The following is a 19,571-nucleotide window of genomic DNA, read 5'->3' as shown; positions in this document are numbered from 1 at the left end:
GTATCTGGTCTTACATGTAGGCCTGTCATCCATCCTGAGTGTATGTTTGCATGTGGTGCTGGACAGTGTTCTGGTTTCACCTTTTACACGTGGCTGTCCAGTGTCCACAGCACCACTCATTGGAGAGACTGTCTTTTCTCTATTGGATATTCTTGCCTCCTTTGTCATAGATTAATTGCCATGTAAATATATATATATATATATATATATATGTATTATATTTGTGTTGATGAGAAGCTTAGAATCAATGAGAGTAGTGGGCACATATAGCTCCAGCTCTTGGATTTTAAATACCATTTGCCACAAAAGAAACTAGGGCTTCTTTGAGAAGCAGAAATAGCTGGATCAAGGGCTAGCAAAATGTTTGATGAGAAAGTAAGAAAGTATTAAAAGAGTCAAGAAGATCTGTGAAAAGAGCATAGGAGCTATCTTGAGGGGGTTTCCATTGGTCAAGTTTGGGACAATTTGAGCATTAAAATGCATGTATAACAGTATTAATATTAATTAGTTACACGGGTTGAATAAAATTAGCATCTGTGAGTCCATACTCATGTAAATGAATGAATGAGGGAGAACAGAAAGCTCTTCTCCCCAGCAGAAAGCCAAAGAGCAAATACAGGATAGACGATGGTGTTCTAGCTCCATTACCTCACTGTACTCTTGCCCAAAATACAAAACCTCTAAATCTGATCTTGAGAAAATACCAGGCAAATAAAAATTTGCCTTCAAATATTCTTCATATTCTTCAAAAACATTGAGTTCAAGAATGCAAAGAAAGGCTGTGGAGTTGTTCCACATTAAGTATACAAGAGAGACATGACAATTAACTGGCATATACGATTTGGAATTTGAACCTCAACCAGTGAGGAAGGGACAATTATAAAGACAATATTGGGACAAGGTATGAAATTGGAATATGAATTTATCTATTGTTCTGATGATGATAACTATATTGGCCTATGTCTCTCACACTCTGTACAAATTCAGTGTTTGCTCTCTTATTGTTCTTTTTCTTAGGAAATATATACTAAAGGTTTCGGTTAAAGGAACATAACAACTTCTTCTCAAATATTCATAAAAATATGTATTTCTAGTTTATGTGTATATATGTGTGTGTGTACAGATGGATAGATAGATAAGACACACATGGAGAGAGATGGAAGGAGAGAGAGAGAGAGAGGGAAGTGGGGAAGGAAGGGAAAGAATTTACCACTAGGATAAGGCAAATATGGTGGTGGTAATGTCTGACTCTTGCAGCCCCATGGACTGTAGCCTGCCAGGCTTCTCTGACCATGGGATTCCCCAGGCAAGAATACTGGAGTGGGTTGCCATTTCCTTCTCCATGGGATCTTCCTGACCCAGCAATCTAACCCAGGTCTCCCGCATTGCAGGCAGATGCTTTACTGACTGAGCTAAGGCAAATATGATCAAATGTAAATAATTGATGGTATACAGGACTTCCTTGTACTATTAAAGTTGAAATTATGCCAGCAAATATGGACAACTCAGCAGTGCCGACAGGACTGGAAAAGGTCAGTTTTTATTCCAATCCCAAAGAAAGGCAATGCCAAACAATGTTCAAACTACCGCACAATTGCACTCATCTCACACGCTAGTCAAGTAATGCTTAAAATTCTCCAAGCCAGGCTTCAGCAATACGTGAACCGTGAACTTCCAGATGTTCAAGCTGGTTTTAGAAAAGGCAGAGGAACCAGAGATCAAATTGCCAACATCTGATGGATCATGGAAAAAGCAAGAGAGTTCCAGAAAAACATCTATTTCTGCTTTATTGACTATGCCAAAGCCTTTGACTGTGTGGATCACAATAAACTGTGGAAAATTCTGAAAGAGATGGGAATACCAGACCACCTGAGCTGCCTCTTGTGAAACCTATATGCAGGTCAAGAAGCAACAGTTAGAACTGGACATGGAACAACAGACTGGTTCCAAATAGGAAAAGGAGTACGTCAAGGCTGTATGTTGTCACCCTGTTTATTTAACTTATATGCAGAGTACATCATGAGAAACTCTGGGCTGGAAGAAGCACAAGCTGGAATCAAGATTGCTGGGAGAAATATCAATAACCTCAGATATGCAGATGACACCACCCTTATGGCAGAAAGTGAAGAAGAACTAAAGAGCCTCTTGATAAAAGTGAAAGAGGAGAGTGAAAAAGTTGGCTTAAAGGTCAACATTCAGAAAACTAAGATCATGGTATTCGGTCCCATCACTTCATGGGAAATAGGGAAACAGTGGAAACAGTGTCAGACTTTATTTTTTGGGGCTCCAAAACCACTGCAGATGGTGATTGCAGCCACGAAATTAAAAGACTCTTGCTCCTTGGAAGGAAAGTTATGACCAACCTAGGCAGCATATTAAAAAGCAGAGACGTTGCTTTGCCAACAAAGGTCTGTCTAGTCAAGGCTATGGTTTTTCCACTAGTCATGTATGGATGTGAGAGTTGGACTGTGAAGAAAGCTGAGCACTGAAGAATTGATGCTTTTGAACTGTAGTGTTGGAGAAGACTCTTGAGAGTCCCTTGGACTGCCAGGAGATCCAACCAGTCCATCCTAAAGGAGATCAGTCCTGGGTGTTCATTGGAAGGACTGATGCTGAAGCTGAAACTCCAATATTTGGCCACCTGATGCAAAGAGCTGACCCATCAAGGAAAAGACCTTGATGCTGGGAAAGATTGAAGGCAAGAGGAGAAGGGGACGACAGAGGATGAGATGGTTGGATGGCATCATCGAGTCAATGCACATGAGTTTGGGTGGACTCCGGGAGTTGGTGATGGACAAGGAGGCCTGGTGTGCTGCGGTTCATGGGTTCGCAAAGAGTCGGACATGACTCAGCGACTGAACTGAACTGAACTGATTCAGTCAGTACTATTATTGTTGCTCAGTCATGTTCAACTTTTGCGACCCTGTGGACTGCAGCACGCCAGTCTTCCCTGTCCATCACCAACTCCTGGAGATTGCTCAAACTCATGTCCATCGAGTCAGTGATGCCATCCAACTATCTCATCCTCTGTTGCCCCCTTCTCCCCCTGCCTTCAATCTTTCCCTGCATCAGGGTCTTTTCCAATGACTTGGCTCTTCTCGTCAGGTGGCTAAAGTATTGTAGCTTCAGCATCAGTCCTTCAGTGAATGTTCAGGGTTGATTTCGTTTAGGACTGATGGGTCTGATCTCCTTGCAGTCCAGGACACTCTCAAGAATCTTCTCCAGAATCTTTGTGTCATGTAAAATTTTATTTCTCTCTGGGTGACAGAGTGGCTATTCCCTGGTCCCCAAGTTGTGTTCCAGATGCCCTCAGGCACCACAGCAAACTCACAGGGACGATTCAGGACATGGTGCAGTTTCACGGGAAGCAACACCATCTGTCAGAGCTTGATGGAGTTCACAATTTCAGTGCCTGGCTGACATAGTTCCCCGTTTTAATGTTAGATCACCACAGTCCTGTCAATGGAGTCATATCTCTGCAAATCCTTTGTGTGTGTGTGTGGTTTCTCTAATGAAAAGCAAGTACTGCTTGAAAACCAACGTGGAACAGACAATGAGGGTGACTGTGTCCAGTTTGATTCTAAGGTTTCCACTGCCCAGTTCATTGAAGCTTCGAGTTCTGACTCCTCTTGATTGAGAAATGTCTGTGATACTCAGTGCATACTTTATATGGGTTCTTTTAATAAAGGCAGTGGTGAAAGGACTTGGCAGAGTTGAAATGCTGTGCAAATACAAGTTCTTAACAACTTCACTAATATACTGTTGTAGTTTCCTATTAGTCAAGACATAGAACTGAAAGTTTATTCAACTGAATTGAATTGATCCCTGGGTAAACTTTCTTCATCATGTTTCTGTAAGAGAAGTGCCTTAGCTGACTTTCATCCCCACTTGCTTCCTCTGCTTTTCCTCTAGTAATAGTACTAATGACTAGCAAAATGGCCATAAGCCTGAGGCCAAATAATTGTTATTATTATTCATATTTATATATATTTTAACATTTTTAGTATATTGTGACTTGAATGATCCACTAACTGTGAAGGTGTGTGTATTAGTCGTTCAGTCATGTCCAAGTCTTTGCGACCCCATGGACTGTAGCCCACCAGGCTCCTCTGGCCATGGGATTCTCCAGGCAAGAATACTGGAGTGGGTTGCCATTCCCTTCTCCAAGGGATCTTCCCAAACCAGGGATTGAACCCAGGTCTCCTGCATTGCAGGCAGATTCTTTACTATCTGAACCTTTGATATTTGAGAGGTTATATTATGTTAGCATAAATTAGTAATCATAGTTAAATATTTTGCTTTTATGGTATTTATGCAATTATTGCTAATCAAAGGAAACAGGGTCTGCTAAAAGTAACCCATGTATTATTTTCAAGATTAGAATTTGAAGTTTAATATAAACAGCAACAAAATTTGAGGTCATAGATTGCCACAGAAGGTTACTGTTGAAAGATATCTTAAATACAGTCTATTTCAACGTTCTTATTATGCAAATGATAAAAATGAAAGCTTGGAGACTTGAAAGGAAACCTCATGATAAAGTGTCCATAACCCCAAGTATCTCCTTGTTCTCGCTTGTGTGTGACGACCCATTTCCTGTCCCAAAGAGATGGAGAGCAGCTGGCCACTGATCTCAGCACTGCATTCCGGTCACGTTGAAGGGCCTGTTCTCAGAATTACATCGTCAGGGAAAAGTCAGTCTGCTATCATTTTTACAGGGACTCCTCTACTGAGTGACTAAAAACCCTCCTTGAGGCAGGAGGTCGCCCTGTCTCTTTCAGTTGCAGGGACACTGTGGTCAGGTGCTTGGTGCGGGTTGAAGCCCTCTGCTAGCCGGGTCATTCTGATCTCAGCTTCAGTTCTGTCCACTATGCTAACAGCACCCGCCTTGTCTCTGGTTAGTATGTGTGGCCTCCTGTCCCCTGCGAGGCCAGGATCCCATATACTCAGTGAATCAGTAAAATCCTATGAACCGCAGTGGTTCCCAGAGTCACCCGTAGCCCACAGCCCCGAGCTCTGCACACAGGCCGGCGGCCTGGGGAATGCACTTGTCATGGCCTTGAGGAAGGGAGCGTCCATCGGATATAGCTAAGTGGCGGGTCACTGGGTCTGACAGGAAGAATTCCCGCTAGCCTTCCAGTCTCACCGAGATTAGAATATATACAGGGGAGGTTCTGATTTTCAGCTGCATTAAATATCAGCCATCGAGGGGGAGGAGGCGGTGCAGATTCCAGCTGTCCCAAGTGCAAGCCCCCTGAGCCTGGTGCTTCTGTTTACTGCACCCCTCCTCCCTCTGCCTGATCCAGGGTTATCTTTACTCTACCTGACCCTAGCCCCCATGAGGTCCATCTTCATTTGTTTCCCAGGTTTCTACGTGTGAATGAAGTCGCTGAGTCGTGTCCGACTCTTTGCAACCCCATGGGCTGTAGCCTACCATGCTCCTCCGTCCATGGGATTCCCCAGGCAAGAAACTGGAGTAGGGTGCCATTTCCTTCTCCAGGGGGTCTTCGTGCCCCAGGGATTGAACCCGGCTCTCCTGCATTGCAGGCAGACGCTTTACCCTCTGAGCCACCAAGGAAGCCCAGGTTTGTATGGGTTAGCTGAATCTCATCTGTCTCATCTCTTGACAGTTTATCCTTGATACTTCATTTTCTGGGGTCTGCCTGGACTTAAGTCTGTTAATGGGTCAGTAGCAGAGAGAGGTGGTGGGCGACCAGCATCCTTCTACAAGGCAGCCAGCGGCGCTAGGCAGCCCCACCCTTCACGGTTCTAGGCTTCACCGGAGCCTGTCCGTGTCTCTTGTGTCCCTGGATCCTTCCGTCCCTGACCATCCCGTTTAAAAAGCAGTCCTTTCCTCCAAAGCTGATTACCGTCAGCCTTCCCGGATCTCCTGTCTGCGTCGTGCCCATCACCTTCCATCACACTGTATAGCTTGCTTACTTATTCTCCTCCGGCTAGAGTGGAAGTTCCTTGAGGACTGGAATTCTATCTTGTCCAGGCTCTAGCGTTTCTCGTGTTGGGAAGAGCGCCTGTATAGGTAGTGGATCGCCGGCTCTGGCAGTGCGTGTTTGTGGAGCGACTGACTGATCTCCTCATCCGTTCTTTTGTGTATTCATCCTGCAGAGGGATGGGTGCAGGGCTCAGCAGTAACAACCAGCGGTAGGGCTTTCGGAGTGAAAGGTGGCTGAGTGGCCTAGTGAGTGCGTGAAAGAGAGAGACGGCCTGAGATGGTTTCCGCAGCAGACGATCACCATGTTTTGCAGAGCTCAGAGACCACCCTGGGAGAAGCCTTTAGGCTAAGTGCACTGGGGAGCCCCAGGAGTCTGTTGAGCCTCAGAGTGCGACAATTTTATTTTAAAGTTCACCATGTCCGTGGTTTGGAGAGGAGGCTTGGGAAGGATGCTCAGTGGCACGAAGCTCACCAGAAGATGGGTTTTCAGTCCTTTGAAGAAGACACTCCACCGTCTTCCCAGACCTTTGTCCACCGGCTCCTGCCCTGGCGCCCCAGTGCGGCCAGCACCACGGGCCTGCTGTGGGGCTGCTGCTCTCGCAGGGGCGGCTCCCGAGAGAGCCTCCCCTTCCTGTTCTCGTGGCAGAGTTGAGATCAGACTTGGGTCCAGGGGTCACTCCATGGGCCCCAGTGAGTGGAGAGTAATAAACAAGCACCATTTCACCCAGCGCAGGGCATCTTAGGACGTTTCAGTCAGTTAACACATTTCCAAACCGTCTTTACTGATCCAGCTTGCCTGACCACGTTGTATTTAAAACTTCAGAAACTTGTAACGTTCTATATTTTAAAATAAATATTCATTCATGGAGTCTACAGATATCCTAAGTTGTAGCAGTTTTAACTTTCAATCTATTTTTATGGTATGTTATAATTAAGTCATGCTCTGTAAAAACATCATGAACAGCTAATATATAATATAAAGCCATGTGTATTAATTGCATATGTGACAAACTAAGGAATTTTTATTTTTTATATTTAATTATGCCTTTCTTTTTTTATTCAAAGTATCAAGATACAAATATGCAAGGAGTTGTGTATGAACTAAATAGCTATATAGAACAGCGGTTGGATACAGGAGGAGACAACCAGCTACTCCTCTATGAACTGAGCAGCATCATCAAAATCGGTAAGGAATGTTTTATGTTCCTCCTAGTAGAAAGATTATACCAAAGTAAATTAAATTATGCTCTCTTCAGTGATGTCATGCAGGCATATACATCATTCTTTCTGGTTGATGCTTATATTATATTGGTTATTCAGTATTATGTCATTTGTCTATTTTTAAATGCTTTAAAATTAAATGTCTCAAATTTTAAAAAATATGTTCTAATAATTCTAATATTTAAACTTTGACCAATATATTATTACATAGTACATTGCTGTGTACCTTTGAGAATGTCACATCTTAAAAACAGAAATAGCTAATGAAAAGAAATGAAAATACTCTAAGTATGTAATTCAGTAAAGCCATGAATTATTTAGTTCAGTTTACTGTATGAAAATTATGCTAACAAATGCATTCGAAAGACTCATATTTGAAGTCTCACCTTAGAGAATTCGTGCATGTTATATTCTCCCATTGAGATTAGTTTCTTCCTTTTTTATTACTTTGGCAGCCACAAAAGCTGACGGATTTGCACTGTATTTCCTTGGAGAGTGCAATAACGTAAGTATGTAAATTTAGATTTAGGTGTTCTAGATAAGAGGATGTTACAAGCTTTAAATTATGTTGCAGACGGCAAATGTATCGGCATTAAGTACTTTCACCAGCATTTCCTGTTTTGTTTCTGTGCGTGGTGGTTACCCGTTGAGTTTAGCAACATGGTGACGTTTAGTCGTGAAAATCTTAACTTTTTTTTTATTGTTTTGGTTTGGTTTGTGGTGTGCTATTTCATGAATGGCGTTTCTAGACTCACTGTTCTGTGCAGGAGTTATGTCATCACTGTGGGCTGGGGTGTCGGGGGCAGTCTGTGCCCTTTTTCTACACGCAATCTGCAGCAGAAGCAAATGAGAGCAGAAGTTTTATGTGATGTTTGTAGACTTTGTAAAGCTAACTCTGAAAAGTGCCGGGACGGAGCTGCTGCGTATAGATTCCTGAGCTGTGGGGTGGTGCCTCGGGCTGCTCTGTGGTTGGAGCTGCTTAGGGGTGCCCGGTCCACCCGTCAGCAGAACAGGCTGGACCCTGTGTTTCCGGACCGACTCACTTACAGCACCGTCTGCCGTCAAGTGCAGCTCGCTTAGGCACTTTCAAAACTATTTCAGGACTTTCAGTTATTGGCATCTGATTTTTTGTTATGGTATTAACACATATGTAACATTTTAGAAAAATACTCTGAACCAGCAACACTTATCTTCATAGGTTAAGTGAATAAAACTCAGTTATAACATTATTTTGCAAACTTTACTCTGTATTTCTTGTGTGTTAGGCATTGTTATTTGAGATTTGGTATGTATTTTTGCAGTGTGATACTTGTTTTGTAAGTAAGCAAAATGTATGCTATTTATATTATATAAAATGTTAATAGGAATAGAGACACAGTATTCTGATATTTTTAGCAGTATTCATGAATAGTAGAGTAGTCCAAACCATGAAAGTCATTGCACAAAAAGTCCTTGTTGGCTGGGTGCCCCTGCTCATAACTGACCTCTTCATTTGCACAACCGTTGCTCCCCTTATGTTGTGATGATCCGTGTTACAAGATTAAAAGCTCTTTAGGATAAGGACCGCTTCTTATTCATTTATGTATTCACCTGTATTCTCTCTTATTTTCTTTCATATGAGCAGTCAGCAAGAGGGTTTATTAAGTAGAATTATTCAGATATTACTCCTACTTGTGAATGCTTTCTATTTTACATACTGGTAGTATTTTAAAATGATGAAGCTACTGAAGTAACGAATAGATTTCTGTCCTAGTCATTCTAAAATTTTTTTTTCTAAAATTTGAAATTTTTGTTTAAAAACCAAGACTTCCTTTTAAAAAAGTTAGTATATAATTTACAGTGTATTTTTAACATTTTTTAAATTGAAGGATGATTGCTTTACAGAATTTTGAGATTTTCTGTCATAAATCATCAACAAGAATCAGCCATAGGCACACCCATGTCCCTCCGTCCCGGACCTCCCTCCCATCTGCCTCCCCTCCTCATCCTTCATCGGCTGCAGAGCCCCTGTTGGAGTCCCTGAGTCATACAGCAAGTTCCCAATGGCTGTCTGTTTAACAAACGGTGTTGTAAGTTTCTGTTTCTCTCTCCATACCGCTCCCTTCTGCCCTCCTCCCACCTTGCCCAGAGGTCTGTTCTCTGTGTCTGTTTCTCCACTGCTGCCCTGAAGATAGACCCATCAGTGCTGTCTCTCCAGATTCCACACATGTGTGTCAGTATACAATATTTTTCTTTCTCTTTCTGACTTACTTCACTCTGTATAATGGGCTATAGTTTCATCCAGCTCATTAGAACAGATTCAAATGTGTTCCTCTTTACGGCTGAGTAATATTCCATTGTGTATATGTACCCCAGTTTCTTTATCCATCCGTCAATGGACATCTAGGTTGTAAATGTAAATGTAGCTGTAGTTGTAAATGCAGATGTAGAAAATAATTTACAATAATTTTCATGGTTTCTGGTATGCATATTATCGTGTAACTACAGTAGTCCACGTCTTATCACTCTTTCCCTGATGTCTCCACACAAGCCTCGGGGATGGTCCACAGCAGCTGTGTTTGTATTGTGACCCTTGACCTTCAGTCACAGATGTTTATGACCCAAACTGAGACCAGTAGATTCCCTGCTGATACCTGGGTTGTGGACTCAGCGTTTTGGCTGTTCTACCTGGAAAGAAATGATATGAGCCCTAGGCCGAGGCGAGGCTGCCCCGTGGTCTGGCCCTCCTCTGCTCTGTGTGGAGGAGAATGGGAAGGTGGGGAGAGCTTGTCTGCGGAGGTGGAAAGGGCAGACGACTGGGAGCCTGGTCTGCTGTGCAGGAGCCTCTAACAGGGCCTGGCTCGGAGCTGGGGTTTAGGTTCCCAGACCGCCTGCTCTTAACCACTTGGCTATACTTCTGTACTCTGTTGTTGCAGACTTCTGCCTGATTATGATTTAGAAAAAGCTTTTGCAACTCGAATATCCCAAATGAAATTCTGTTTTGGTTTAGTTGCTAAGCTGTGTCCGACTCTTTGCAACCCCGTGGACTGCAGCCCCCCAGGCTCCTCCGTCCATGGGATTCTCCAGGCAAAAGTGCTGGAGTGGGCTGCCATTTCTTTCTTCAGAGGATCTTCCCGACCCAGGGATGGAACCTGGGTCTCCTTTGCTGGAAGTGATCTGCACTGCTGACTGAGCCCCAGGGAAGCCCCTAAAATATGATCTGCATGTATCTAATCCTTTCACTTTTACTTATTCACTTTGTAGCTTAACTGAGGGATTGGTGATGTCTTCTCAGGCTTCGGCTGGTGCCTCCTTCTAACCCCTGAGGTCAGTTGACTGGCTCTCCGTGGTTCTCTCCAGGCTGATGGAGTCTTTCCCCCTTTCTTCCCCACATCTCAGGGACAAGTGTATCCTGTTAGCGCAGCCCTAGGAGCAGCAGGGTACAGAGCGAAACGGTAGCCTTTCCTGACCTTCCTAAGTCAGCTTCTACTCTGCTATGCTTTCTTAATGTCAGATCCTTCTCCTTCGAGGCACTGAGCTGAACCTGTAATTTCGTGTTTATCTGTGCCTCATTTGATTATTTGCGTATCCAGTTTTCTCTCCAGCATATAAGCCTCACAAAGAGGCCTTTCTCCCTGGGAGGATAATTTTAGGGGATAATGACTGGGTTCTACTCCTGTAAGTCATATTATTCCTTTGGCCCCTTTCAGTCGATATTCTTGAGGTTGTTCCTTCCCCGTTCTGTTTCTCGAGATCAGATATGTACTTGTTTTTGCCATTCACTTAAGGTACCACCAATTGAAATCTATTCTGATTAACTCGTATAGTTGAGATTTTCTTCCCGACCACTGAGTGGTATGGATTCAAGCCTCACGTCCACATGATGCACAGTTATCACTTCTCAGATGAGATTTTTATTTTCTCTGCAGCAATAAATTCAAGGTACTCTGGTTTCCTTGTCATCCCCTTGCAGCTGTGGTGTCTTCACCCTTCAGACTGAGATGAGCCCATAGCCCTGGGCTGGTCCTGACCTGCCTGGGGGTCTCCTATTAGACTTCCCAGTAGAGAGGTCTCAGGCTTTACCTCTGATCTCCTGTTAGCCACGCGACTCTGCTGAGGTCAATACAGTTGACCCTCGAACAAATCCATGGGTCACTTGACTGCCGGCCCTCAGAATCCCCGAGTCCACTTCTGCACATTCAGTCCCTCGTGGATGTACGTGCTGCTGTGGCCCCTGTTGAAAGAGATCCGCGTGTAAGTGGATCCGCACAGATCAAACCCATGTGCTTCAAGGGTCAACTCTGTATCTAGGCTTTAGCTGATGCTCTCAAGGAAAAAAAAACAAACTGGAATTTGCTCACCTCCCAGAGTCCCTTTGTTTACTTCCTTTTAGATTTCTTTGGATCCTTCCAATCTTCTCAGCCCAGCAATGCCTTATAAAATACTTGTGAAATATTCTTTATCCAGCCTTTAAATAATTTTACAATTGTTTTTTTCAGGAGTGTCAAATTATCTAATCTGCCATATTGCTTGCAACAGATGTTGACATACTTCTAAAATGTAAGCTAACTGTATGAAATAAAGTAAAGCATTATTTTTGCATAGATGAGGAGATACATGTATATTTTCTTATATTTCTTCCTTTGTACATGAAAGACAACATATTATAGATATTTATCAATATTTTTAAAATTTGTCTCTGGATTTTGAATCATAGTTAGAAAGTATTTCTTCGTGACTCACTTTCAAAACAAAATGTATATACTTTAGTGACAAAATTATAATAATGCAACCCAAATAGACTACAATAAAAACTTTAGTCTTGATATCAATAAATATTAATACAAGGATTAAGACAGACATGGCATGGACTAAATCATTCTTACAAAAGTATTAATTTCTTTTTTCACCAATGAGAATCAGTAGAAATAATTTAATTTCTGAAATTGCTACATTGAAAAATATAGCTTAAATAATATTTAAATACATCAAAAGTTATACAGGTAGAATTTAAAACCAACATTCATATTACCAGAGAGAAAAAAAATTAAAACACAGAAAATTTAGGAGACGGTAGAAGACAACTTCAATGGTATTAAAGCGCTAAAAACGATACATTAAATGTGATTATTGAACTCATCTTGAAGCTAATTTAAAAGACAATAAAACAATAGAGTGGAAAATAGCAAATTATGAAAGCATACTTAGAAATGTGAGAATGTAGGTGAAATGGACAGTTTTTGAGGAAAATAGAAATTGTTCCATTTGATGATAGAAAACTATGTATCCAAATGATGATAGAAAACCAACAGACCAGTAAGCGGAAGAAATTGAAGGCAGTGTTGAAATGATGTGTGTTTGTTTGTTTTTTAAGCCTATAGGACATTGGCAGTGGTTTTGAGCACCAGCGTTGTTCAGGCTGTCGCTCGCTCTGGGACATGGCGGGTGACGAACCAGAGCTGGTTCCTTACTCTGAGCTCGCACTCAACTGGGGTCAGCCCTTCAGAAGAGGGAATGCCTGGCTGGCCACACTGTTCCAGAGCTTGGGAAGAGAAGGAAAGCTCCCCAGTTAGTTGTTCAGTTTTCCAGAGTAAAGATTCTGGAGTTGGATTGTGTGAGTTCCAATTCACTACTTTGGGATTTTTACAAGAGTCTCAAACTTTTGAATCTTAGTTTGACCTCCATTGGTTAAGCGTTATGTCTATGCATGTCATTTAATAAGCCATTTTAGACGCCAGCCATGTACCAAAATCTGTGTTGAATTTACTGAGCCTACAAATAAATAAAAACCATTCCTGTCCTCAAAGAACGTACAGTCAGTAGGAGAAATGAAGAAATCCACCATTAATTATACTGCATGATGACACGTGAGCAGAGAGGAGCCGAGGTGCTCCGGGACCCTACCTTTGATTGGCTGGTGGGGTCTGGGCTTGGTAACACTGAAATGAGCTTGGATGCTGAGCTCTATTTGAACAGAGTGTAGGAGACTTCTCCCTTAGTAGACAAGAAGGGAAAAGGAAGGAGAAAGCAGTCTGTGAGAAATCTAGCAAAGGAAGCTTTTTGTGTTCTGACCAATGCCAGTGTCCGGCACATAGCGTATACAGGGCACTCTTGAAATAGTTGTTGGGCAAAACTGATTTTTTCACGATTGAGATTTTTTGCTTAATACCTAGTCACATACTTCAGTTACTATGTAGCATACTTTATAATGTTCTAATATAGTTTTTATATATATATTATCTATAAGAGTAGTTTGTGAAAGCTGAAAACTTTGTGATCTCTAATTATTCATCAGACTTTATAATTCATAAAGTAAGTTCATAGATAGCTCTTTATGTATTAGTTTAGAGTAGCCATGTGACTTTGTCAATGCACAGTGAACTTTAGTAAGAATTGTGCAAACAAAGTTAGGGATCTGGCTCACGTTCCAGGGAACTTGGGGCTAGCTGCTCCTGCCCTCTGCACGGAGTGAAATTCATTTACTCTCCAGTGCCATCTAGTGTCTCCAAGAAAAATAACTTAATGGTAAGCCTCAGTAATTTGTTTTCTTCTTAAAAAGTGTTTCCGAACTTTAACTGGTTGTGAGTTGAAACCGTAACATAAAAGAGAAGTTTCATGAATAAACTGAACTTTGAATTGTGTGTGGGAAGAAAGATGAGAGCAGATGTTTACCACATAAAGCAGACATCTCTGTGATTGATGTCAATGAATCATTTTCCCAATTCATCAGAAACTCCTGTTATTTTTAACAAATAATGTGCAGTAGTCTAGTCTATGGTTCTTTTTCCACTGAACCTATTTCTAAAAATTTGATTTTTTAAAAATAACTTGAATGCTTTTTTATTTCTTCCTTGAGTCAGCTTAGTCATTATGACTACTGTTACCAATCTCCTTTAGTTTAAATGGTTTAACTTTAGAAATATTTTTGGAAATGTACTGTTACCACAAAAATATTGGATAGGTCATCATGAGTTTGTTTGAAATAATGAAAAAACTAACTTATGCCCTGCCACTGCCTGGCATCTGGACTGATTTCCAGCCCTGTGGCCAGTCTCCTTGCTGGTGTTAGGAGGTAAAGGGCCTTATCCAGGCCACCTGCAGCGCTCTCAGCTGCAGTGACCAGCAGCTCGGGGGTCAGGTGCACGCCCCGATGCATGAAGCTCTTCTTGAAAAGGTAGGGTCGGCTGAGATGTCAAACTTTGAACCTTTTCTTTGTTTTCGGTTTTCATGTAGTTTTTCATCTCTAGCCTCTAAAAAATTTGTGCTAATAAAAGTTTTCATAGATTTATACAACATTAGAGCAGAAATTAATTTTAGAGACTCATCTCAACACTGGATGTTATAGATTATAAATGTATGTATAATCACCTTAATATATTTAATATGTTATACAGTGATATTTGATGAAAGTTTTCATTCATCTTCCTGTGAAAATAAATAATGAGTATAATCTTTTTTCATCTTATTAATTTGAACATCCCAGTCAAATTCTTATGTCAAAATTCGTAAGAATTGACATGGGGGCATGGGAGGTACAAACCTTGGAGTATAAGATAGCCTTCTAAGGATGTGTTTTATTACAATATGGAAAATACAACCAACATTTTGTAATAACTTTGAATTGAAAGTAAATCTTAAGTATTGTATTAAAGTTCTTTAAAAATACTTCTTTAAAAAACTCCTAATGATTGATTTTGAAAAATAAAGTCTTTGCTTCATTTTTCCATTTCTTTATGAAAACTTTTCTCCACCCATCAGTCATTAATGCGTTAGTGCAGGACCTTCATCAATGCAAAATGCAAAATGTGTCTTATAAATTATGATTATTTTGAAACATGAAGAACCAAAGCAAGACTTGGCTTACCAGGTCACAGAATGTACTATAAATTACAGTAATTAAAACAGTGTGGTGAAAAATAAACCAAGTGATACAGAATTGAGAGTTCAGAGACAGACCCAGGTGTGCTTGAGGATTTATGTGATGAGTTCAGCCAGTGGGAAAAGGAAGGCTATTCAATCCGTAACTATCTTTTTGAAAATTATTTCTGTGGAGTGAGTTAAGGTAGATTTAACAAACTTTTCTCTATTCCCGAATACCTGCAATATTCAGCCTCTAACTTGGAGGTTTGTTATTGACATAGTCTGTTTGCAGTAATAACTGCCCACTAGCCGGATCAACCTCAGAGATCACGTGCAACATGCTGTTACCGAACACACACTCCAAATGAATCCGAGGATGATGATTTAATCAGGAACGATGCCAGGAAGGGAGCTGCTGCACAGGGGAACCATGTGGAGTTAAAAAAAAATGCCACCCAAAAAGAGGAGGAAGCTTCTAGTACAGAGGACAGACACTGAAGCTGTGAGAACATCAAAACAGGTGTCTGACTGGCTCAGCCCTCACGTTGCCTTCACGTGACCAGCGCCTTCGGCCTTCACAGGACAACTTACTTTTTTGTTAGCACTTGCTCTCAATTCTCATTTGTAGGCCTTTCTATTTGATAAATGTGAACAAAAATCATAATCAAGTTAGTAAAACAAGTACAAAGTCCCCATTGTAAAGAATAATTTTTTTTGATAATTATTTTGCACGAGAAGCTTACCACATTCAGTCAGGTTATTGAAGGATTTCTAAATCATTTATTTTCAGCAAGTCTAGTATGCAGCGTAGCTTGCCACGTACCCACGGTGCATTATTTGCTTGTCTGTTTCTTGTACATCATCTAGAAAGTCTGCATAGAGGCAGTCAATGTTTATATTAAATAAATGATCCAGGACCATATAAGCTATTTCGTCGTTACTGAATTATGAAGCAAAATGTAACTTGAAGATATTAGTAAATTCAGCCTTAATGGTCTTACAGAAAAGTCAGCCTAAAGAAGTGTCTGTGGTATATCTTCAAATAACAAACACAGGCAGTCAACAAGTGTTAAAAAATATCCAGAGCTTCTGCTGGGAGCTTGCTTCAGCGTTTGTTTTCTGGTGGTGTTGCGGGAAGTTCTTTTAAAGTTATCCAAATGACTCGGGTCAATTTAAGTTCATTTCCTGCAGTTCTGACTTTGAGAAGAGAAATGTTACTCAGCATCCTTGGTAATTAACTTTCTCATAATTTGAAAAAATCATTGTCAATTCTGACTCTTATTCAGCCTACATATACTGTATTTTTTATATTTTTATTGTAGTCATCTCTCTTCCTGTTCTTGGATCATTTTGCTACTCTCCTGTCAATCATAAGAAATGGTAACACACTGAATGATGTTTTGCAAGATAGATACTAAATCTAATGAAATTCTAAACTTGTTTATGTCACATGTGTGTTGGTGCATAATAGAGTACAGTAACTATTGTAAAAACACTGATTTCTAGCCACTTTAAAAATGTGTATGGTCCAATTGTCAATTATCATCGCATATGTAGTTAAATTTAAAAACATCTTTTTAAAGCATGTAACTTGTATTTAAATATTTTAAGCTTAATACTTTTTAAAAGAAGCAATTTAAAACTGATTTTCACAGACATTGTACTTAATAGCAAATTACTGCTTAAACCTAGTCCTAGCTAATATAGATATACTAATGAACGAAACTATCTTGAATGTATAATCTTTAGATAATGGTGACTTAAAGCACACAGAATGAGCCGAGGCTCTGTTTTCCTCCTCTCTGTTCCCAGTGATTGAAGTCGCTCAGGTTTATAGTGCTCAATCCCTTGTAAGATTTTATTTGAAGAAAGAGTTCTTTGACAGTGTGTGTGTGTGCGCGCGCGCGTGTGCTCGCACGCGGGCTTAGTCGTGTTTGACTCTTTGTGACACTATGGACTTAGCCCACCAGGCTCCTCTGTCTGTGGGATTTCCCAGGTAAGGATACTGGAGTGGGTTGCCATTTTCTCCTCCAGGGGATCTTTCCTACCCAGGGATTGAACCCTCATCTTCTGCGTCTTCGACATTCCAAAGTTGGAAAACCACATTATCTAAAAAGTAACACATCAGAGGATTGCCTAATACTTACTAGTTCAAAAGGCCCTCATCCTTAAGTTACAGCAGTTCCAGTTAAGATAAAAGTAAAGTGTTGGGAGAATTTACCAGAACTTTAATATTTTTTAAATCGTGTAGATAATCATAGTGTGGTTCTGTCAAAATATTGCTCCCCCTGCCCAGATGATTTCATTAACAATTCTTGTTTAGTAGAAATTTATTTTAAAATGTGGTTGGGTTTAGTCAAAATAATTGATCGTGTTTAAAAAAATAAATTTAAGATACTTTCAAATGCTCTCCATCTGCCACGTCTTCTGAGGGGGAGAGGTACACCCAGGTTTGTCCAGTCATTTATTTACTTAATTTTTGGTGTGTATGTGCAGAGAAAAGCAAAGATTTTACCAAGAGTATTCTAAATCTGTAATATTATGGGCAGGCCAGTTTCAGGAATGGAGTGGTTGATTATTTAAAAAAAAAAAAAAGAAGTAGTAACATTCTGATAAAGATTTTTAATGAACGTGAAAAAGTATAGTCATCTCACATTGACTTTGTAGTTACAGATCCATGTGCCACGTCTGTAGGAAGCGGGGCGCGTCGTATCTGCTTCTTGATTGGTAGTTTCTAGAGCCCAAGGACAGCTTACATTTCTGTCTTCATGTTAGTATTTCCTGTGGATAAAAATTGGAGGCTGCTGTAAGAGTTTTCACACGTGGACATTCATGCGAGTCCTGTGTCGAGCGTGTGTCTTGTGTTCGTGGGAATTCCACCTCAGATGCTTAGTGTGGTCATCGCAAAGCACCTCCCTTGTTTTGGGGCTCCTCTTTCCCTTGGCTCACAGATTTCTTGTCATCGTTAAGTAATGTCTAGGAGTCTTTGTGTCCCGTGCCAAAAAGCACAGGACAGTTTCTAGAACGTGTTCTTTTCCTCTTCGCAGAGCCTTTGTGTGTTTATCCCGCCTGGAATCAAGGAAGGAAAACCCAAGCTCATCCCCGCTGGTCCCATCGCCCAGGGCACCACCACCTCTGCCTATGTGGCCAAGTCCAGGAAAACATTGCTGGTGGAAGACATCCTCGGCGTGAGTGGCTTTTCACCCTTTGTGACATGCCGAGGTCCAGCCCCGGCTGATCCAGGGTATTCGAAGGGGAGACGGCATCGGCGACTTATTTAAATATTCATCAAAGATATAAACAGTAATAGAATGAGGATAGCTCAGTAGGAAAATTCAGTGGAGAAAAGAGGCTGAGTAGCTTGGTTTACGCGGAAAATCAATATAACCTGTGACACCAGATTAGCTCTGACCACGGAGGCTGCAGGCGCCCTCTCAAATAGCGGAAGGTGCCCCACCTTAGACACCTTCTCGAGTGGGTCTTAGAAGCCCAGGCAAATAAATGGTCGCAGAGGACCTCCGCGCTCCAGATGGAGACTCAGCCAGAATGTGAAAAGAAAGAATGACATGGGGAGACCAAGCTTTGGTGAACAAGGCCCGTAGCTTTATTTTCAACAGGGGCTTTTATACCCTAAGTTACACATAGAGGATAATAGGGGATGTGAAATCATGCAAATTCAGCAGTCTTTGATCCTTATCAAAAACCAGGGCTTCTTTCCTGCAAATTTATCATATACAAATGGTTTAGGTGATTTACATCATCTTCTGGCCAGAAGGCCTATTAACATTTTATGACTCTTGACAAAGGTTTGTCAACCATAAGACTTATTTTCTCTAAGAGTAATTATTTTAAGGTTTGCGCCATCTTCCGAAGGTGTTAGATAAAGTTGCATTCCTATAGGGCAGAGGTGCAGTGGGTTTACAACAAAGGAAAGAATTTATTACCTTAAGGGTCTAAAGTTGCTAACACCAAGGGCACTACTTATTTTTTCTACATACCAACTATATTAATTAATACACATTCAAGGATACAATACAGGGGATGTGGAAACTTGGCAGCAAGCATTGGCTCATCAATGGAATCTTTTACTAGTTTATTCTGACAGTTTCTAATTCTCTGAGAGGCTCTAAGCTATTTGAATATCTTAAGCTTCCCGTGCCTCTCCAGGCTGGGAGACTGTAAACAATCGTATGCATAGCTGTAGGAGTCCGGGTAAACTTGTCAGGCGAGTTAGAGAGCTATCTGAGGGGTTTGGATTTAAACACTCCTAATGCCCAGGAACTTTATTAATTGGAGCTGTAAGTTAACTCTTTGTCAGAGAGAGCGAGATGGTGGTAGGGGACAGCCCCCAGTAAAGTCAGAGGTGAGAGCACAAAGCAATAAAGTAGGCAGACTCTGGTTTTGGGGGGGTAGATGCTCGAGAATATCCAGGGGGACTCCTGAGGCTCGATCCCGCCTTTGCGTATGCCGAGCCTCCTTCCTCATGACCTTTGCCACAAGTGGAGTGCCTCTCGCCGGCTCCCGGCAGTGACATTTGTAACCCAAAGTATTTAATTAAGAA

The 19,571-nt window shown here is 41.3% G+C and overlaps 1 protein-coding gene across 5 annotated transcripts in view; it reads left to right on the top strand.

Moving 5' to 3' along the window:
• Window positions 1–19,571, top strand: part of PDE10A (phosphodiesterase 10A) — a 574,597-nt gene that overhangs the window by 480,026 nt on the left and 75,000 nt on the right. For all 5 annotated transcript variants that reach the window (XM_059889985.1, XM_059889984.1, XM_059889983.1 and 2 more), the window contains 3 exons: window positions 7,016–7,136; window positions 7,627–7,676; window positions 18,058–18,198. In XM_059889985.1, the coding sequence (XP_059745968.1) occupies window positions 7,016–7,136; window positions 7,627–7,676; window positions 18,058–18,198 (312 nt within the window). The remainder of the gene's footprint in view (window positions 1–7,015; window positions 7,137–7,626; window positions 7,677–18,057; window positions 18,199–19,571) is intronic.

The sequence above is a fragment of the Bos taurus genome, chromosome 9 (genome assembly GCF_002263795.3).
Source record: "Bos taurus isolate L1 Dominette 01449 registration number 42190680 breed Hereford chromosome 9, ARS-UCD2.0, whole genome shotgun sequence".
Classification (NCBI taxonomy): domain Eukaryota; kingdom Metazoa; phylum Chordata; class Mammalia; order Artiodactyla; family Bovidae; genus Bos; species Bos taurus.
This window is presented reverse-complemented; position numbering and strand designations above follow the sequence as displayed.